This window comes from Neomonachus schauinslandi, chromosome 3 (assembly GCF_002201575.2).
Source record: "Neomonachus schauinslandi chromosome 3, ASM220157v2, whole genome shotgun sequence".
Classification (NCBI taxonomy): Eukaryota; Metazoa; Chordata; class Mammalia; order Carnivora; family Phocidae; genus Neomonachus; species Neomonachus schauinslandi.
The window spans coordinates 145,633,086-145,656,055 of NC_058405.1; the positions used below are offsets into that span (position 1 = coordinate 145,633,086).

The 22,970-nt window shown below is 36.3% G+C and overlaps 1 protein-coding gene across 1 annotated transcript in view; it reads left to right on the forward strand.

The window, feature by feature from the left end:
* FSIP2 (fibrous sheath interacting protein 2) overlaps window positions 1-22,970 on the forward strand; it is a 107,872-nt gene that overhangs the window by 37,101 nt on the left and 47,801 nt on the right. The window contains 4 exon segments of the mRNA XM_044913354.1: window positions 9,639-9,696; window positions 13,748-13,784; window positions 16,516-22,590; window positions 22,592-22,953. Of these exon segments, the coding sequence (XP_044769289.1) occupies window positions 9,639-9,696; window positions 13,748-13,784; window positions 16,516-22,590; window positions 22,592-22,953 (6,532 nt within the window).

Consider the following 22,970-nt stretch of genomic DNA (forward strand, 5'->3'; position numbering starts at 1 on the left):
ATTTACTCTGTTCTAAAAATCATTGGGAATGATTAGTTATCAACTCCTCCATGTAGTTCTGTCCATTTTTACTTTTTAATTCTTGGTCTGGGTTACTCGGCACATCCAGGACTATCCTGGTGAATTGAGGGCTTTTTTTTTAAATTTAAATTTCAGTTAGTTAACATACAGTGTAATATTAGTTTCGGTTGTAAAGTTGAGTTTATTATTATTATGTATGGATCTTTATCATAAGTGATGCTTTTTGTCTCAAATTTAGTAGGTCCGACAATAATATAGCTATATCAGTTTTGTGTCTTAGTATCTTTTTATGTATAGATGTGGCTTTTGTAAGCACTCTACACCTGCATCATCTTGTTTTATTTTTATTGAGTCTAGGAATTTGACTACTAATTGAATTTAAGCCATTTACACTTATGTTAATTAAAACCTTGGAATATTTCTAATGCCTTATTGGTGCTTTTACTTTGTTCTGCTTTTTTATATTTCCCTTCAATTTCTCCTTTCTTGATTTCTTTTAGAGTATTAAGCTTATTTTTTTTATTATGTAAGTCACCATACAGTACATCATTACTTTTTGATGTAGTGTTCCATGATTCATTATTTGCATATAACACCTAATGTTCAACATGTGACTTCCTTAATACCCATCACTGGGCTACCCTATCCTCCCACCACCCTCCCCTCTGGAACCCTCAGATTGTTTCCCGGAGCCCATAGTCTCTCATGGTTCGTCTCCCCCTATGATTGCCCCTCCTTCAGTTTTCCCTTCCTTCTCCATGCTATTCCTTATGTTCCACATATGAGTGAAACAGTATGATAATTGTCTTTCTCTGCTTGAGTTATTTCACTTAGCATAATCCCCTCCAGTTCCACCATGTCGATGCAAAGGGTGGGTATTCATCCTTTCTGATGGCTAAGTAATATTCTGTTGTATATATGAACCACATCTTCTTTATCCATTCATCTGTTGAAGGGCCTCTCGGCTCCTTCTGCAGTTTGGCTATTGTGGACATTGCTGCTATCAACATTGGGGTGCATGTGCCCCTTCGTTTCACTACATCTGTATCTTTGGGGTGAATACCCAGTAGTGCAATTGCTGGCCATAGGGTAGCTCTATTTTTAACATCTTGAGGAACCTCCATACCGTTTTCCAAAGTGGCTGTACCAACTTACATTCCCATCAATAGTGTAAGAGTGTTTCCCTTTCTCCACAACCTCTCCAACATTTGTTGTTTCCTGCCTTGTTAATTTTTTACCATTCTAACTAGTATAAGGTGTTATCTCAATGTGTTTGTTTTTTTTTTTAAGATTTTATTTATTTATTTGACAGAGAGAGATACAGTGAGAGAAGGAACACAAGCAGGGGGAGTGGGAGAGGGAGAAGCAGGCTTCCCGCTGAGCAGGAAGCCCGATGTGGGGCTCAATCCCAGGACCCTGGGATCATGACCTGAGCCAAAGGCAGACGCTTAACGACTGAGCCACCCAGGAGCCCCCTCAATGTGGTTTTGATTTGAATTTCCCTGATGGCTAATGATGATGAACATTTTTTCATGTGTCTATTAGCCATTTGTATGTCTTCTTTTGAGAAGTGTCTGTTCATGTCTTCTGCCCAGTTTTTTACTTGATTATTTGTTTTTTGGGTGTTGAGTTTGAGAAGTTCTTTATAGATCTTGGACATTAGCCCTTTGTCTGTAGTGTCTTTTGCAAATATCTTCTCCCATTCCGTGGGTTGCCTCTTAGTTTTGTTGACTGTTTTTTTGCTGTGCAGAAGCTTTTTATCTTGATGAAATCCCAAAAGTTCATTTTTACTTTTGCTTCACTAGCCTTTGGAGACGTGTCTTGAAAGAAGTTGCTGTGGCTGATGTTGAAGAGGTTACTGCCTATGTTCTCCTCTAGGATTTTGATGAATTCCTGTCTCACATTGAGGTCTTTCATCCATTTTGAGTTTATCTCTGTGTATGGTGTAAGAGAATGGTCGAGTTTCATTCTTCTGTATATAGCTGTCCAATTTTCCCAGCACCATTTATTGAAGAGACTGTCTTTTTTCCATTCGATATTTTTTCCTGCTTTGTCAAAGATTAGTTGACCATAGAGTTGAGGGTCCATATCTGAGCTCTCTATTTTGTTCCATTGGTCTATGTGTCTGTTTTTGTGCCAGTACCATGCTGTCTTAGTGATCACGGCTTTGTAATATAGCTTGAAATCAGGCAATGTGATGCCCCCAGCTTTGTTTTTCTTTTTCAACATTTCCTTGGCCATTTGGGGTCTTTCCTGGTTCCATACAAATTTTAGGATTGTTTTTTCCAGCTCTTTGAAAAATGCCAGTGGTATTTTAATAGGGAGGGGTTTGAAAGTGTAGATTGCTCTGGGCAGCATAGACATTTTAACAATGTTTATTCTTCCGATCCATGAGCATGGAATATTTTTCCATCTTTTTGTATCTTCTTCAATTTCTTTCATGAGTGTTCTGTAGTTCCTAGAGTATAGATTCTTTACGTCTTGGTTAGGTTTATTCTGAGGTATCTTATGGTTTTTGGTGCTATTGTAAATGGAATCAATCCCCTAATTTCTCTTTCTACAGTTACATTGTTAGTGTATAGAAAAGCAACTGATTTCTGTGCATTGATTTTGTATCCTGCCACATTACTGCATTGCTGTATGAGTTCTAGTAATTTGGGGGTGGAGTCTTTTGGGTTTTCCACATAAAGTATCATCTCATCTGCGAAGAGAGAGAGTTTGACTCCCTCTTTGCCCATTTGAATTCCTTTTATTTCTTACTGTTGTCTGATTGCTGTTGCTAGCACTTCTAGTACTACGTTGAACAATAGTGGTGAGAGTGGGCATCCCTGTCATGTTCCCGATCTTAAGGGAAAAGCTCTCAGCTTTTCCCCATTGAGAATAATATTCACTGTGGGTTTTTCATAGATGGATTTTATGAAATTGAGGAATGTTCCCTATATACCTACACTCTGAAGAGTTTTAATCTGGAAAGGAATTTTGTCAAATGTTTTTTCTGCATCAATTGAGAGGATCATATGGTTCTTGTCTTTTCTTTTATTAATGTGTTCTATCACATTGATTGATTTGCAAATGTTGAACCACCCTTGCATCCCAGGAATAAATCCTTCCTGGTCGTGATGGATAATCCTTTTAATGTACTGTTGGATCCTGTTGGCGAGGATCTTGTCAAATATTTTGGCATCCATATTCATCAGGGATATTGGTCTGTAATTCTCCTTTTTGATGGGGTCTTTGCCTGGTTTTGGGATCAAGGTAATGCTGGCCTCATAGAACAAGTTTGGAAGTTTTCCTTCTGTTTCTATTTTTTGAAATAGCTTCAGAAGAATAGGTAGTATTTCTTCTTTAAATGTTTGGTAGAATTCTCCTGGGAATCCATCTGGCCCTGGACTCTTGTTTTTTGGGAGGTTTTTGATTATTGCTACGATTTCGTGACTGGTTATTGGTCAAGTCAGATTGTCAATTTCTTCCTGTTTCTGTCTTGGTAGTTTATAAGTTTCCAGGAAGGCATCCATTTCTTCCAGGTTGCTTAATTTATCGGCATATAGTTGCTAATAATAATTTCTAATAATTGTTTCTGTTTCCTTGGTGTTAGTCATGATCTCTCCCCTTTCATTCATAATTTTATTAATTTAGGTCCTTTCTCTTTTCTTTTGGATAAGTCTGGCCAGAGGTATCGATCTTATTAATCCTTTCAAAGAACCAGCTTCTAGTTTCGTTGATCTGCTCTACTGTTTTTACGGTTTCTATTTCATTGATCTTTGCTTTAATCCTTATTATTTATCTTCTCCTGCTTGGTTTAGGTTTTATTTGCTGTTCTCTCTCCAGTTCCTTTAGGTGTAAAGTTAGCTTGTGCATTTGGGATTTTTCTACTTTTTTGAGTGAGGCTGGATAGCTATTTATTTCCCCCTTAGGACCACATTTGCAGTATCTCATAGGTTTTGGACTAATGTGTTTTTGTTCACATTGGTTTCCATGAGTTGTTTAAGTTCTTCTTCAATTTCCTGGTTGACCCAAACATTTCTTTAGCAGGATGGTCTTTAGCTTCCATGTGTTTGAATTCCTTCCAAATTTTTTCTTGTGATTGAGTTCCACTTTCAAAGCACTGTGGTCTGAAAATAAGCAGGGCAGACTCTCAGTCTTTTGGTATCAGTTAAGACCTGACTTGTGATGCAGTATGTCGTCTATTCTGGAGAAAGTTCTGTGTGCATTTGAGAAGAATGAGTATTCTGTTGCTTTAGTGTGGAATGTTCTGTATGTATCTATGAAGTCCATCTGGTCCAATGCGTCATTCAAAGCTCTTGTTTCTTTGTTGATTTCCTGCTTAGATGATCTGTCTGTTGCTGAGAGTGGAGTATTGAGGTCTCCTACAATTACTGTATTATTATCAATATGTTTCTTTATTTTGGTTAACAGTTGGCTTATGTAGTTGGCTCCTCCCATGTTGGGGGGCTTAGATATTTACAATTGTTAGATCTTCTTGTTGGATATACCCTTTAAGAATGATATAATGTCCCTCTGTATCTCTTAATACAATCTTTAGCTTAAAATCTAATTTGTCTATTATGAGAATTGCTACCCCGGCTTTCTTTGAGGTCCATTGGCATGAAAAATGGTTCTCCATCCCCTCACTTTCTGTCTGGATGTATCTTTAGGTTCAAAATGAGTCTCTTGTAGACAGCATATGGATGGGTCATGTCTTTTTATCCAATCTGCACCCTTGTGCTGTTTCATGGGAGCATTTAAGCTGTTCACATTGAGAGTGACTATTGAAAGATATGATTTTAGTGCCATCCTATTGCCTGTGAAGTCCCTATTTCTATAAATTGTCTCTGTAAATTTCTATTCTATATCACTTTCTCCTTTTATAGAATCCCCTTTCATATTTCTTGCAGGGCCAGCTTAGTGGTCACATATTCTTTCAGTTTCTGCCTGTCCTGGAAACTCCTTGTCTCTCCATCCATTCTGAATGACAGCCTTGCTGGATAAAGTATTCTTGGCTGCATGTTATTCTCATTTAGTACCCTGAATATGTCTTGCCAGCCCTTTCTGGCTTGCCAGGTCTCTTTGGACAGGTCTGATGTTATTCTGATGTCCCTCCCTCTGTACATAAGAAATCTCTTCCCCCTAACTCCTTTCAGGATTGCTTCCTTGGTTCTAAGATTTGCGAGTTTTACTATTATATGTTGGGGAATTGATCCTTCTCATTGATCTTGGGAAGGCTCCTCTCTGCCTCATGGACACAAATGCTTGTTTCATTCCCTAGATTAGGGAAGTTCTCAGCTATGATTTGCTCAAATATATCATCTAGTCCTCTCTCTCTCTCCACTCCCTCAGGGATCCCAATAATTCTGACATTGGAACGTTTCATGGTGTCATTAATCTCTCTCAGGCTGATCTCTTCAGCTTTCAGGAGTTTATCCCAGGCCTCCTGGCTTCCTTCTTTTCTATCATCTTATCTTCTAGCTCATCAATTCATTCTTCAGCCTCTTTTACCGTGGCTGTCAGAGTATCCAGTTTAGACTGCATCTCATTCATGTATTTTTAAGTTCAGCCTGATTAGATCTCATTTCTGCCTTTAAAGATTCTATATTGTCACTAATATTTTTCTCAAGCCTAGATATCGACTTCATAATTGCTACTCTGAAGTCTGTCTCTGACATCTTGCTTATATCCATATCCATTAGGTCTGTGGCAGAGGCCATAGTCTCTGATTCTTTTCTTTGTTGGGGGTTCATCCTCTTAGTTGTTCTGTTGAGGGGTGGTTGAGGGAATGTAAAGAGCCCAAAGTATTAACCACAACTGAAGCAAGATGCACCCATTTTATAGGGACCCTAGGGTTGTCATCCTCTTGTTCTTCCACCCTGTCTTCTTCTGGGGGAGGGACCTGCCGTGCTGTTTCATGCAACCCTGCTTGGGCAGAGTTGCCCTGCCCCTGTTGTGGGGGGGGCGGCTCAGTGGAAACCAATTTTTTGAGGTTTTGCAGCTTTATGAGTCTCTTCTGTCTCTTCCGAGAGTCAAAGCAAAAATCACCATACCCAAACCTATGACCCAGAGCAGAGAAATTGTAGTCTGCTCGTCACTGAGCCCTCCAGGACACAGAGCCTCCGTTTCTGTCTGCCCTGCTAAAAACTGCAGCCTCCCTTGTGGTGCGCCCCACAGCAACTCTCTCAGAGGTAGATTGCAGGGCCTGGTGTGTCTCTGCCCTTTGTGCTTCTAAAACCAGGAGCTGCCTCAGTTCATGCATGCACCCACAGCTCCTGGATCCTGTCTGGGGGCTGCACTAAAGTCCTTTCCCTGCCACTACCGGTCTGTGAGTCTGTGCCCGGTCCCCCGCTGGGGACGCTTTTGTTCTCTGGTGTTATATCACCTTCCCAGCACCAGCTTATGGCAGCTCCCTCCCCCTTCTGTTTATTTTCTGATACCTGCCTGCAGAATCATGGCTCCGCCCTTCATACCTCACAACTGCCAGGGATTTTCTGCTTGTAGAGATCCAGATATATATTCTTACATCTCAGGCTGATTTCTTGGGTGTTCAGAATGGTTTGGTAGATATCCAGCTAATTTCAGGGGACTGGTTGAAATAGGGTCCCCTACTCCTCTGCCATCTTGCCTCTCCTAAGCTTATTTTTAATCCATTTTTCTCTCTGCTGTTTTAGAAATTGTATGCTATGTATATTCCTTTTGACAATTACCTTTGAATTTTGCATGTATGCTTAAAGTAAAAGTCAAAGTTAAAATAATTAACTTCTAAATCACTATTTCATATCATATTTAACCAATAGTTTAGTTTTGATTTTTTTACCAGCTAAATTAAAATTCTGATTTTTATACAGTCAGGTTTTGGTTATATTTGTCCATGTTTACCAGTATTTTTTTTGTTCACCATTCCCTTTTGCATTTCATACTTTCTAGAATCACCTTCATTCTTCCTAAAGTAAATCCATTCTTTAGAAATGTCATTAGTAAATGAATTTGGGGAGTAAATCCTCATATTCTGTTCGATAAAACTCTATTTTACCATGTTCTAGGATATAATTATGGCTGGGTATACAAGTCCTTAAGGACAGCTATTTTTTCTTAGCACTGTAAAGATATTGTTTTACTTAAATGTTCTACTTTATCTCTATTTAATAATTCCTGCATAAGTGATTCTCCCCCTCCCATCCCCACACACACCTCAGTCTGCTTTTAAGGTCTTTCTTTTATTTTTCTTTAGTATTATGGTGAACAGTTCTGGACAAGTTTCAGCTATTTTTCCTCTCCTGTATTGCCTCTCCCCACTTTCTCTATTATTTTCTTCTAAAACTCCAGTTATGTATATTTAGACCTACATCCTTTAACAACTATCATATTTTCCATTTCTCTGTGCTGCATTCTGGTTAATTTCTTCAAATTTGTCCTCCAAATGACCAATTCTTTCTTCAGTTTATCTAATTTACTATTTTATCAATTCAATGCATTTTGAAATTTCTCTGATTAAACAAACATTATATATATATGCATATATATATAATTTCTGAATAGTTATTTTTCAAATTTGACTGGACTTTTTTGATAAGTTCTTGTTCCATTCCTATGTTTTCCAATCCCTTCTTTATATATTTATACATATAAGATACACTTTTTAAATATTCTCTATCTGGTAATTCAAATATCTGAAATAGTGATGTCTAATTCTAATGCTTTTTTTTTTCCTGCTAATAGTCACGGGATTTGTTTCTTCATATTTGTCTGTGTGTGTGTGTGTGTGTGTGTGTGTGTGTGTGTAGGGGGCATTATTGTTATATGTAAGCTCATTTTTGACAGAAATGTATCATTGGGAATTCTATATTTGGATAGTGTGTGTTGCTCTATAGAAACTCAAATTCAACACATTAAATATGTACAGTTCTTTGAGTACCAATTATACCTCTGTAAAGCAGTTTAAAAATTTTCCATATGCTTCTGCTAGGCATCTGGAAGAGGTATAAACACAGGTTCATTTTAAATTAATTTCTCACTTGGAGTTTTATGACCATATAGATTTGAACCTCAAAGTCATATTGGAATTCATAATCACAGATTATCTCTTAAAAGAGATTTTTATTTTTTTCCTCTTATTCCTCTATCCACAGCTGTAGCCAAGACATAGTTTATTTGTGCTGCTACCTCTGTGGCATGAGTTTTTTTGTTTTTGTTTTTGTTTTAAGACAACTCTTCAACCAAGGGTATAGCTCTTTGGCATCTAGTATATTTTTAGAGGCTCTTACTTAGTTTTGATTCCCCATTTTGTTTGTAGGTATTGCCAGTGCTCACAGAGCAAGCATCAGCTTCAAAACTTGCTTACCACTCTAGATTTGTGTTATTACAAATTTTTTACTCTCAAAGATTTCTCTTAATGTGTTTGAAAGCTTAGCTGCTTTTAAGAGGGTAGTTTAAATTATTTATATAGAATTCTAGGCAATTTTTTTAGATATCTACTCCAGCATATTAATGGCAACAGAAAAGCTTTTTTTTTTACTTTGCTTTTAAAATAGTATTATTTTCACACTTAATTTCTCAGATCTGTGCACTCTTAATTCCAGTTACTTCTACCAAACTGAACATACACAAAATCGTATCTATAAAAACAAACTCAAAATGGTTCACAGGATTTAAGTAAGACATTTTATACACATCGTTAGTACCTATTGGTTACTCATTTGCTGGAAGAAACAAGAGCTACCATCTAAACTTAACTTTGAACTAGTTCTAATTACTAATACTACTTTCTGAAATTAGGGCAATCTTTTTGTCTAAAACTTTTATTCATTTGTGTTTTTGCATAATTGACATACACCAATTCAGTATGCCTGTAGAGATGTATTGCAGAAAGACTTCCTATATCACTTCAATCCTGAGTATTTACCAAAACTCAGCAATAGAATCTTGCTGGATTATATACAAAGCAAGTTAGATAATATTCAAGTAGGAGAAGATTAATGGCAGACAAATCAATGAATAAATGTTGAGGAACATAGTAATTAAATAATGGATTCAACAAACAAATGTTACTGAATATTTACTGTGTGTTAAGTGCTGAAGATATAGTGGTAAATTTATTTCATAGTCAGGAAGACAGAAAAGTAAACATTTAATTATGATATAACATAATGAGTTTTGTAATAGAAACATGTGTAGAATGCTTCAGGGGCACTAAAGAAGGATATTTATTTACTTAGGCAAGGCTTTCTAGTGGAATTAATACAAACTGAGTGAAGCCTAAAAGATGAGAAGTTAAAAAGAAGGCATAGGGTGCTCCAGACAAAGGAAATGGCAAAAACAAAGGCCCAGAGACATGGAAAACATGATATATTTAGCAAATTATATCATTCTGTGTCTACGGACCATAGATTATATATGAATAGATAGAGACTAGCCAGAGTAGACACTGCAGAGGTAAGTGAGAACATCAGATTGTATGGTATATTTTATGCCTTCCTAAGGAATTTGGGCTTCATTGTGGAGAATCTCTGGAGGCCTTTAAACAAGATAGTACCAAAGAATAAAGATCTACTAAAGAATATTAATTTCCATTTCACAAATTGCTGGGGAAGAATACAAACTAATTACAATTTTCCTTTTCTAATAAATAGGACCTCAGATTCATGCCACAGCCCAGGGTACTTTCCCTTCTCGTGCTTTCTCAAATACGTAAGTATCTAAGAAAATTAATGTCTAAATATGAATTAATATTTTAATAATTACATGAGTGCTATTCAAAAGCAAATGATTACATGGAATCCTCTAGTAGTTCCACTTGGATTTAGTGAAACTTCTGTCTTTTGCAAACTCTCAGCACTAAGCTTAAATTGTAAAGCAGACAAAGGGAATGTTTTTCCTCTTCCTTCTCTGTTTCCTTATCCCCACTGTGGCTCTACACTTCCCCCTTCACTTCAGAGTCTTCAACCATGTTCAAGTATATCCTACCATAATCCCTCCTCTTCAAGAGTTTTCCAGCATCTGGACCTTGTTCCTTTGCTTTTATCACCTTTGAAACATTTACCATTTCTTTTTTTTTTTTAAGATTTTATTTATTTATTTGACAGAGAGAGACACAGCGAGAGAGGGAACACAGGCAGGGGGAGTGGGAGAGGGAGAAGCAGGCTTCCCACCAAGCAGGGAGCCCAATGCGGGGCTCGATCCCAGGACCCTGGGATCATGACCTGAGCCGAAGGCAGCCGCTTAACGACTGAGCCACCCAGGCGCCCCACATTTACCATTTCTTAGGCCTTTTGAGATCATTGGCTTCCCAAGGATGGTAAGTTAGTTTACTGCAAATACTGATGACTTAATCAATTATTCTCCTAATGGGTATTTGCAGTATAACCTCAAATAATAACCTCTGAGGATGGAAATTGCAAGTCTCTGAAGAAGAAATTTGGGGGGGCCTGAGGGATTTTTCATTCCTCAAACCTCAATGGCCACCTATTCTGTTGGTGGTTATGTATGGTTTTCTCAACTCTAGGGGGAAAAAACCAAAAAACTATTATTTTAGACCCAATATCATCACATTCTTATAAAGGTAATATGCCAAATAATGTCCACGATATACTTTAGAAACCACAAATCCCTATGAAAATGGAAGGTCAAAGTTAAGAGATGTATGGTGGTAAAGGGTATCAAAATATTCAGATCAAACTTCCTTGGAGGAAGTATCTTCTTTTAGGACTGATGGCTGTCAATTTAACTGACTTACTGAGAGTTCATAGGATATGTAGCACTATAATAGATGCAGAAGGAAGAAAACTGACGAGTTCAGTTTAAAGTACAAAGTGGAGGAATGATGATCATGTGTAAATAATACTATTTTTATTTTACTTGTTGAATAAATACATTTTTATTTATTGGAAATATAAATACTTGCCTCTTCATTAAATAGGTTAGAAGAGGCTCATAATAAAGTCTTAATTCCTGCCTCTTCATTTTCTCCCACCCAAGATTACAGAACCACAGAATCATTTGAATGTTTCATAGCAAATATTTTGGCTACTCTTTCATTAAAAATCTTAGCTCAGCTAAGATGATTAACTCTAGGCATGGCCTGGAGCTTCTTCACCAGTCCCTCCCAAACTGACGGGAATAAAATACTTTTAGTTTCACGTACCCATTCTAACCTCAGGTCAGAGTACAAATAAAACACAACTAACAATACTTTCCAGTCTGATTCTTCCCATCATACACATATCCCATTCCTCATGTTCTGATTTAACTCCAGATTTCATAAGACTTTATGATAGAATCATCACATCTGATATACTGTCCACCTCATCTTCCCTCTCTTTCTTCTATTGTTTAGTTCTATTTTTTTCTAATGTTAATACAAAAGGCATACAGAAAGGTTTATAAAATAGACATGGAAATTCAGGAACAAGAGAATGAAGACAAATCAAATACCATAGCAGTGGGGGTAAACAGAGTTGCAATAATTATGTCCTGCACTTAGATAATGAGTAAGTTCATATTATTGGATGGAAGACATAAGGAGTAACAAAGTGAAGAAGGCAGTAAGTCTGCAGCTGTGCAGACTGTGGTCAGGAATTTGTAGTTTATTTGTAGTTTATTTAATGGGTGGCACTCTGATGGTTTGGAGGGGGAATGTAGCGGTCATAGACAACTCTGATAGAAATATATAAGAAAAATTAAAGGCAAGAAACCAGGAATCAGTTCTAGAAGCCCATATTAGTGACCTGCACAAAGGCTTCATTTTGTATTAGAGATTAGGCCTAGATCCAAAAGACTTTAAGTGGGAATTTATTTATCAAACATTTATTAAGAAACTTCTATGTTCAAAACATAATGCTAAATGTTAGGCAGATACCACAATGAACAAAGCCATGCCCCTGTGATTGAAAGGTGTTGCTTTTCAAGGATACCATGGAGCTGGAGAAAGGGGATAGAAATAGGGCAAGTTAAAACCCCACAAAGCTCACTGTTTTTACCTAGATCAATCATTTTTCTTGAATAAACATTCTCTGGAATGCTGAAAGCCTTTGGTTAATTTTCAGAGTTCAGAAAACTAAAAAAAAAAATGGCTATAAAAGCATTTATTATAAAATTATAAAAGAAATTTTTTTTGCCAGTTTTCCCATTGCTTTTATGGAAGAGTAAGTTTTCAGAGCTCCTTACTCTGCCTTTTTCACTGATATCATACTTTATATGGTTATTATAACTGTTGAAAGTGGTCTTCATTAAAGCTTTCTGTTATTTGGTCAATTTTGTTAAGTCTTTGCTCTTTGGATCTATATGCATGCCTTGGGGCAGAGAGCCTATTGCGGACAGTTATCAGTCAATAGGTTGGGCTCCTTGAGTTCCATTTGGTACCTACAGTATAATGTGAAGAGAATAGAAAAAATGAATCTGGGAGAGTTAGATTGCAGAATGTCTAAAAGAAGAAAATTATGCTTAGGTTGACCTGAGAAACCAGATCCTGAAAAAATAAAGTTTCTAATCTAAATATGGGTTGTTACTACCAAGCCTAATTTCTGAGCTGAAACGAGTGAAGATGGGGTTTTTTTGCTTGTTGTTTTGTTTTGTTTTGTTTTTGTTTTGTTTTTTTGCCAAGATTTAGGATGTAATTCTCAGTCTTGCTGTTTCTCATGATTGAATTTTAGACTTTAAAGGGGAAAAACTGAATGTTATAATGTATAGCACAGGCCTACAAAAATGAAAAAGGAATGTCAATTTTCTTTTAAGAAAGTAGGAAGAGGATTGAAATATATGAGAGTATCATATATCTGATTATAAGAAAAGAGCCCATGTTGAAATTTATGAAAGTATCATAATATGGTCTTTGATCTGACTTTATTAACTATTTGTTTTTTCTATAATTTTCATTATTTTCTTTTATTTGTTGCAACTCAGAAACTATGTTTTTTATTTCATTAGTGTGTGTTGATAAATAATTCTTTTTTTTTAAGGTTTTATTTATTTGACAGAGAGAAAGACAGCCAGAGAGGGAACACAAGCAGGGGGAGTGGGAGAGGGAGAAGCAGGCCTCCCGCGGAGCAGGGAGCCTGATGTGGGGCTCAATCCCAGGACTCTGGGATCATGACCTAAGCCGAAGGCAGACGCTTAATGACTGAGCCACCCAGGCGCCCCGATAAATAATTCTAATTAGAACACATGATAGAATATCTTCATATGAAGAAAAGGTCTCCATCTAAATTAGTTTGCATATGGCTAGGAACCTATTATTTTAACCCATAGTTACTGAATATCATTCACATATTCCCTTCCTGCTGTTTGGTGAAAGTGTAGGTGGGACCATGGGAATTAAAAGGGTAAGTAAACGATTATCAGAAAGCTCTGGTCAAATACTTTGCCTCATGGTACCTTTTAGCAGACAGAAAGGACTAGCCCACCCTCTCCCTCCAATTCTGTGTCCTCCCCCAGAGAACCACAAAGCAGACTTGACAAAGGTGGCTCAGAATTGGACTTTTCAGATAGATATATTTTTTATGCAGCAGCTACAATTCTATTCTTCCAAGCAATAAAGTATGTGAGTATCAAAGGAGCAGGATAAATTGGGGTGGGGGGGTTGGACAAAAAATAAAGTTTATTCTTCCTTTTGAATTTCTGTAGAAAAACTCTCAGATATAAAGAAAAGAAACAGATGATTCAATGATTAGAAATTTTGGAAAAAGTTATATAAATTCTTGACCCTAGGTAATAACTAAATGCCCAACCTTTCTTGACTTTACAGAGAACAGAACCTCCTACAAAATTGCTTGCAAGAGAAAGTATGTATCATAAAATCCATTGATAAAGTAACATTTTTATGGTACTTTCTAATGTATCATAGTAGAAAAAAACTGTGAATCAAATAATGAGTAATCATCTATCGATATTAGTCTATCTCTTTGACTTTTTTTTTCTTTAAAGTTTACTTTCAGTTAATTCTTAAATTTTGCAGTGATCTAAAGTTCTTATCAAAAATAATGCTGGCCCTTCAGGAAGAAGTCTCATGGGCACAGAAATGTGTGGAATGACATTAAAGGACCTAGCCATCATAACAGCATCAAATACACAAACTCATTTTATCATGGGAAGCCATTAGGTGACATGGCTTTGCAGACTTGGCTGATGAGCTGGGATGCCTGGGTCTGGCTCTAGCCATTTTAGTGAGAAGTGACCTGGTCACCTAAGAATGTCACATAAAAAAGTACCTTGTCACCTATGAGCTGAGACTTGGAACAGGCAGATAAGATGGTCCAACTTACAAAGCCCAACTTTGGAATTAAGACCAGTCAGGAAAGACAAAGGTGTTGGAAAACAACACATACTCTGACATCCTTTTTCACATGGACACTTATTCAAGTCATAGAATGTGTAGCAAATATAAAAGCTTTGATTCAAGGGAATATTTCTCAGTTTAATATTAAAATGGAAAGCAACTGAAAACTAGGTTCTAATTACTACATTTCACCACGCAGAAAACTTAAGGAATATCTCTCTTTCATATATCAATATTGGAAACTTTCACACCTAGCCTTAGAGTAACAATGTAGATTTTTTTTAGTATCTCTGGTAATAAGAAAAATAATATATATTGAATGTCTTAGTTTATATGTGCTGTAGTGGATTAGAACAATTGCTTTTTCTGTTAAATTTTAGATTTTATTTTTAAAATGTTTGATTTAGGATGTCATTATATAAAACAAGTATTTTACAACATATGCTGTCATCCAAAATGTTTTCAAACCACTAGCCATTGTACAATAAAGGAAAAAAATACATTAGGAGACTCGTGAATTACAGCAAGATAGAATTGCTTTTCCTAAGGTGCCTCCACTCTAAAATGTGTAAGGAGAGTATGTTACATAGGTGTTAAATTTTCTTTGGATGTTTGCCTGAAATGTGAATATTTCCATGTTAATTTAAGGTAATATTTTGGGTATGAACAGCCCCATTATAGGAATCATATTGTTTAACCTGGTGCCTATATACCAGACTTCCAGGCTTTGCTGCCAATTACTCATATTTACAGCCTTTATGTCTTAAGAGTAATAACAATTTAAAAACAGACTACTCGTTTATTATAGGCAAAAGGATTTTTGCAAGCCCAAAATTAATTTTCAGTAAATAAGAAGTGGTTTATAGAATTCTACAGATGCACTGTTTCTACTTTTGGTCCAGTTTAAGCTGTGACATCACCAATGACTGCTAAGAAAATGGTTTTCCAAATCTGGCCCCTGTATTTCTATTTCTGGCTCAAAAGGAATTCAATTTCCCTACCCTTGTTCCTCGCTCCTGATTCTTTTTTTTTTTTTTTAAGGGTCTAAAGCAAATTTTTTTTTTTTAAGATTTTATTTATTTATTTGACAAAGAGAGACACAGTGAGAGAGGGAACACAAGCAGGGGGAGTGGGAGAGGAGAAGCAGGCTTCCCGCTGAGCAGGGAGCCCGATGCGGGGCTCAATCCCAGGACCCTGGGACCATGACCTGAGCTGAAGGCAGCTGCTTAACGACTGAGCCACCCAGGTGCCCCGCTCCTGATTCTTTTAAACCTCAGTCTAGGGGGAGCCCCTTGTTGCTATCTTAACTAATTTGTTCCTTCATTTCACCATCTTTTTTCAGCCTTCCTATCTAAAACAGTTTGCACTGATACTCTTTTGTTGACTACAAAGCCAGTTGGTCTCCATAAGCATTAACTTTTTTGTTGCCTATTAAATAACTTTTAATAGCTGCACTGATTTCCATATATACAAATCATAGGTTCTCCTCTGCAGCAGAGAATCAGAAGAAGAGATGGCTTATTTTTCATCCTTACATCTTAGCTAGACAGATGCCTCTGAAGGCACCCAAATGTTCTGACCACATCTGTTTTGAGAAATACTTTGTAATAAATAATCTGGCATATTATTAAATAATATCATTGGATTGTAGACACTGTTTCTTCTTGCCAAAAATTGCATGTTCTTTGGCTAGACAGCAATTTGGTAATTTTTTTTTCTATTTTTACCAAAAAGTCATTTATCTCAGCAACGAATGTTGGGGAAAAACAACAAAAAACTTGGAGAGAATGTGAATCAAACAGAAATTTATAAAAACTATTTTACTATAGTACAGAGTAAACCAACTTGAAAGTAATCCAAATTCTTTTTTTTTTTAAGATTTTATTCATTTATTTGACAGAGAGGGAGAGAGAGACAGCTAGAGAGGGAACACAAGCAGGGGGAATGGGAGAGGGAGAAGCAGGCTCCTGGCCAAGCAGGGAGCCCGATGCGGGGCTCGATCCCAGGACCCTGGGATCATGATCCGAGCCGAAGGCAGATGCTTAACGACTGAGCCACCCAGGCACCCCAGTAATCTGAAATTCTAAATAAATTCTTTACTGTGTTCTCTTTATAACCCATATGATGGTATCCAGTTAGGTACTGTTTGATGTAAAAAATAAAATGTTACCCTCTGTCCCAGAATAGAATAAGTTGTTACATGAGTTTCTCTTCATTCCTTCTTGCCTCTTTTCCAGGTAACTTCTGAAGAACTGAATAGTATAATTCAGAATGTAATGACCTGGGTTGTAGCTACAGTGACCAGTATATTATACCCAGCCATCACAAAGTATGAAGAAAGGTTGCGAACTAAAGCATATCCAGTGTCTGATGACTCCATCCTCTCTTCAGAGAGTTCAAGTTTCTGTAGCACATGCAGTGAAGAGTTTACATATGGAAGCTACACATCTGCCACAACTAAAACATTTCGGAGAGAGCCCTGTGCATTTACAGTTGACCTATCAGTAAGGCGACCAACCACACCTTTAAAACCACCTTCTGCCCATGTGGAAAGAACAACTGTGGGTAAAACATATCACGTGGAAAGACAAGCTGTATCACCTGAACTCAAATATAATAAAACCAGCATGACATATGCATATCCTAAGCTCAGAACTTGTAAATCTGATAGTCACCTTTTAGCATCATTTGAAACAGGCACAAAAAAATCTAAGGATGCCACCACTGAAACAGATGGCTTAGAGAGTCCACTGTTTCCTGATCAAAAAGCCAAAGCCATGAATGAAATGAAGAATTTAAAGAATGTTTTTGTTAACTTTAAATGTCACTTAAAAGGGGAAACTGAATTGATTTTAGAAAGTATTTTTCAAGAAATAATGTCTGATTTAACACAGGCCATTCCTTCTATTTCTTCTGTTACTGCTGAAGTTTTTGTTGACCAGAGTGAACCTGAAAAAGGAGACTTGCTTTCCAATGTTGATATCTGCTCAGCAGCTTCAGAGATTGTGGAGAGTATGCTCGAGAAGCTACAGTCTGCAGTTGAGAAAAAATGTGTTGAGATATTTTCACAAGAAGATCTGCCAGTTGACATTAAACCAAGCTTACCACCCAGTAAAGAATATCTCAGTCCATCAAATGGAAAATCTTTAAAAGCTTCACTGCCTTATAATTTGGAGCCCATGTGTGATATTGCTGAGGATATGGTACATGCCATTTTAGAAAAGCTGATGACTCTTGCATCTTGTAAGCAAAATGAACTTCCTTATCTTGAAGATGCAATTAAACTTTCTGATCAGCAACCTATGACAGACCCAACATACATGTCCCTCAAAAGAGACAACAAAAAGAAATGTGGTCCTGAACCTGATGCAGCTAATTTAATTGTTAAAGATCAAATACAAAATTTAATGTCAAATATTTTTTCCCAGTCCTCTTTGGTTGGATATATAGAGGAAGCAATCAGCACTATACTAGAATATGTACAAACTGAACTTAATAACGAGAGACTTACTGCATCTGAAGAAACAGTAGTACTCCTTCAGCTTCTTGATGATATCATCACTCAGCTACATCAGGAGCCAGTAAAAGCAGATGTTCAAAAATGCAGACACTCTAGACCAAGAAATCTTTCTGACACTGAAGAAAAGTACAGACTTACTGGCACTAGATTATCTAATGGTCCTAGGTCTAGAAGATCATTTCCACCTATTAATGTTCCTGGCATGGTCCTTTATTCTGAAGATGATAATGAAGAAATAGACAAAATTGTGAAAAATGTGCTTGATTCATCTTTCAAAGATGAAAAGCCAAAATCACAGAAACAAGTTCCTGAGAATTGGTTTACAAAAGGAAACACCAGTTTTGAATATAAAAGAAATAGCAAACCACCTGCAAATGCTGCTTCTCGAAGAAGCAAAGTTGCATTTTGTGATGGGGGTTTAAAGACTGAGGTACCATCTTTTAATAATAAAGAAATTTTAAAGGGAAAACCCTGTTTGAATAGAGACATTTTGATTTTCAGCCAAGATCAAAAGCATCACATACAAAAGGCTTCAGAAAACATAGTTAAAAGTATTTTAACAGAAATGCTCAAGGACCTATCTTCTGTTCCGCCTGGTCACTTAGACAATAAAACTGGCAAAGAAGCTTCAGTTCTTGTTTCAGAAAAATCTCAAGGACTGTCACATCAAGAATGGATGGACCAGATGTTCTCTGTGTCAGAAATTAGTGCAGTGGCTCAAGAAATAACAGATGCTTTGTTAAATATACTTCATAAGGCTTCAAGCTGCATTCCCAATATCACCAAAGGTTCCATTTCATCATCAGTTCAAACTTCTCTAGGTAATTCTGATACTCCACACCTAGTCAAAGAAGCACCAAATAAAAAGTCATTAAAAGTATGGTTTGACAGTGAAAAGAAAGTGAAATATTTATCTTCATTCAATGTAGATCCTGCAAAACCTTCTGTGTTAAAATCTGAAAAAAGTGAACCTCAACCTATAGATGACATTACTGATAAGATCATTAATACAGTGTTTAAAAGGCTGAAGTCATTCTTTTGTCCAAAATTGCAAATGGGCTTCAAACCTTCAATTGTGGAGCAATCTTCATTACAATCTCAACTTAGTACTTACACAACTAAAGTGGTAAACATTGTTTTGCATGCTATCCAGAATGAACTAGAACTCAGTAAGAGAAGCCTAAACTGTAGGGAAATAGACCATACCAAATCCCTTACAGGTAAAGGGATTTTTGCTGACACTGATAAATTAGAATCTCTTGTCTCAATTATGGAATCTCCATTATTAACTTATATTTATGAAATGTTATCAAGTGGACATTATGATCAACGCAATATATCACTCCCTTCAGATAAGCCAAAGCCTGCAACTTCATATGAATCTGACAATGTTGATAAACAAAATGGTTTGCCAAGTAGGCCAGATAAAAAATCTTTTCACAAATATTTGGCTACTCCATGTGCCCTCCATAGTGTTGTAAATGGAAAAGATCTCAAAGACAATGCTAGATTGCAAGTGTTAGACAGTATTGGGGAAACACTATATGAAATGTTATGTAAGCTCATAGGAGCCCATCAACACCATCAGCCATCTTGTAGTAAACTAAACAGAGAAAAGAATGAAAATCCCGAAATGGCTACTACATTGCAGTCTAATATTCAGCTCATTTCCAAAACAATTTTTGAATACATCCTTGCAAAATTATGTAGTGTTGATATAGATACCAGTTTTGCAAGTTCTGGATTTAAAGCCGTCTCAGAGTCTCTTGATATCGACAACCTATCATTTGCTTCAATTATTGAGGAAATGGCCAAATGCACTAACATAATCTCCAGCATAGTTTCCAGGATGATTCAGGAGGGTAATAAAGAGGTGACAAAAAATAAAGAAAAAACTATTGCTCCCGTGTCCTCCAAAACAGGGAGCACAAAAGAAATACATCCAAATGAACTGAAAGCTCTAGCTTCAGATATTCTAAATATGGTTTTTGCTAAACTGGAAGGGTTCACTAATGGAAATTTAGAAACTCTGGGTTCTATTACTTATGGAAATGAAGAAAGCAATAAGATAGACTTGGAATATGAAAGTCCCAGTATTTTCACAGACACACATGAGAAACTATTGCAGTCTGCTTTATACATGAATGCAAAGAAGATATCAAGTACTATTTTGAAAGCTATTCAAACAGAATTAAATATGAACTCATTAGATTTGAGGACAAGTGTAAATACCCCACCACCTGAGAAACAAATGCTTAAGAATATAGTCAACTTAATTTTAGATGCAGTATCCTCAAATATGTTTAATGAAACTGAATCTGAAAAGGAAACTTATCGATACAGGCCAACCTATGGAAATTTTCTTCCTGGAGGCGCTGAATCAGATTCATTTCTAGAAGATGTCTCACATACAGAGAAAGAATTCACTGGGGAGAGAACATTACTAAGAGAAGAAGCTAAATCAGATTCTCTTAAACAATGGGTTCTAGAAAGAACCTTAAACAAAATTGAAGTGAAACTCAAAGAACCACAGAAATCTCCAATTGTTCCCATTATAAGAAATATTTTGAATGAAATTTTTCAAAATGCTTTGGTCAATCAATTAAATGTGCTTTCTCTCTCCCACTCTCATTTAAGTGGCATCGTTCACAATGTTGATGAGCCAATTCCTCAAACATCTGTCCAATTTATAGATAAAACGATAGGTCCTTTAGTATCTGAAGCAGATGTAATCATAGTGGCAGATGATGTTGTTAGAACTGTATTTCATAAACTTTACTTGGCTGCTATGCCAGAAAGAAATGCAAGTGAAAATTGGTATAAAACCATCACCTTTAGAGCAAATGTTTCTTTACATGAACGCACCCATGGAGGGAAGTCCTCTGTTACTGTGCTAGACAAGAACCCATGTACTCTTAAGTCCAGATTCGATGTTGACAAACAGGCCAAAGTAAATGTAGTTGAAGATATTGTACAGGCAATATTAACAAATCTAGAGACTTTTGCTACTTCCAAAGTAAAATCTCTCTTTTGTCCCCAAATCAACTTTACCGTTCCAATGGCTTTACCTATTCAGCAGGATAAAAGTGCCTTAAGCAAAGCATTATCAGCCAAAGATTTGTATTCTGATGATCAATTGTCCTCTTGCTCAGTGGATCATATTACATCAGAAAAGACCAACTCAGTGTGTCAACTCTCTTTGAATAAATTAAATACATATGCAACAGAAGTGGCTAGAAAAATTTTACAAGGAATCAAACATGAATTAGATAAAGAAAGGGAAAGTCCCTTCTTAACTCATAACATTGTGGTTTCTGAAAGTATTGCAAGTCAAGTTGTTAAAACAGTGTTAGATATTGTATCATCTAAAGGCAAATGTGACAAAAACAATTCTGAGAAAGAGATTAATTCAGATCAACAAGAAGGTATTATTAAAAAGCTGTTTAATAAGACTGAATATAGAAAAGTGCTTCAGTTTCAAATACAAGATATCATTGAAGGTATCTTATGTGATATTTATGAAAGAACACTGTATCAAAATAATCTATCATGTGCCACATCCACTCTGAAATATAGCATAGCTGGGAAACATTCCGGAGCAAATCCTGAAATATTCATCAAGGGTGCAAATAAAATTATTCCAAAACTTTCAGTTCCTAAATCAGATGTCATTTTGATATCTAATGATATAGTGGATATTGTTCTTCATAATCTCAGTTCTGCTGTCATGCTTAGCATAAATGCAAAAAATCCTACTTCTGCAAGATTGCCCCTGATCTTTGGTGACATATTTTCAAAAGCAGAATATCAACAGCCTCCTCTTGTGGGGTCAAAAAGTGAAAGAAAAACAGAGTATTTGCCGTCCTTAAGAAGTCTGAAATCAGCTTATGCTGATGATTGTCAGATAACTACAGTAGAGAAAGAAGATGCCAAGAAATTTCCTGACCCATGTGAGGAAAATGCTAACTTCATTACTAAAAATATTTTCAATCGGTTAGAAGCTTTTGCCACAGAAAGAATAGATTCCTTAATTACTCTTGCTTTCCAGTCTAAAGAAAAGTCAATTGCTAGCCTGGAACTGGAAAATTATAAACAAGATGATAGCATCTTTCATGAATCAAGCCAAGTGGAATCAAATGTGAATGTCCTGAAAACATCCACTAAAACAATCCTCAGCCAAGAGCTCCCAGATTCCACTTTTGCAAGTTACAAAGAAAATCTTCACTCCACAATTCATCTCTCACGAGCTAGTCTTAAGGAATATGCGGACATCATTGCCAGTGCCATTTTGAAACTTATTAAAAATGACTTAGACTTAGAAATTCAAAAGATGTATCCATATCCAAACAACATTTCATTCCAAGAAAATATCATTGTGACTGGAATTGTCAACAGTATTTTAAAGAGTTTATATGATAAAAGATCTGCAAAGGAAATTAATGTTTACTCAAAAGACATTCCTAAATTATTTTCACACCTAACTGTATCAAATGAAATATCGCTGGGACAAAGAGAGCAGGAAAAAAACAAATTATCTCGGTTTTCAAAATATCCAATGGAACAAAACCAAATAACATTGGAAAAAGAAAGCCAGAGAATTGTTTTGGAAGAAATATTTATGAGAAAAAGAGAATCAAAACAAAAAGAAAAGACTGCATTGCTCAGTGCAGTGGAAGAAGTTTTAACTAAAGTGCATCAAAGAGTAATGGAAATCATAGGCCATTTGCCTCCATTTAATGAAATCCCCCACTTAATATCTAACTCTAAAAATAAAACATCAGACGTAACGCAAAAAAAACTTCTTTCAATCACAGATTAACAGTGTAGCAAATGACATAGTTGAAAGTGTTTTGGGGAAAATGTACTCTATAGTTGTTACATCATTAAATGAAAGCAACAAAAAAGTAGAAGCATCTGACAATGATACCTTGTCTAAGAAAGCAGCCTGCATCAAAGAAACTAAACAACCAGGAAAAGGAAGTAATCCCCCCAGAGATGTGATACCACAGGTTTATTCTCATGCAGGCAGTCGAAATGTCTCTCTATTAGAAAACAAATTTTTGCAGTATTCACCATTGCAAGTGGGGAAGGATTTAGTCCAAATGGTTCTTAATAAGATTATAAATTTTGCCTCAATTTATCTAGAAGAGACTTTGTCCCCAGAAAGTTGTT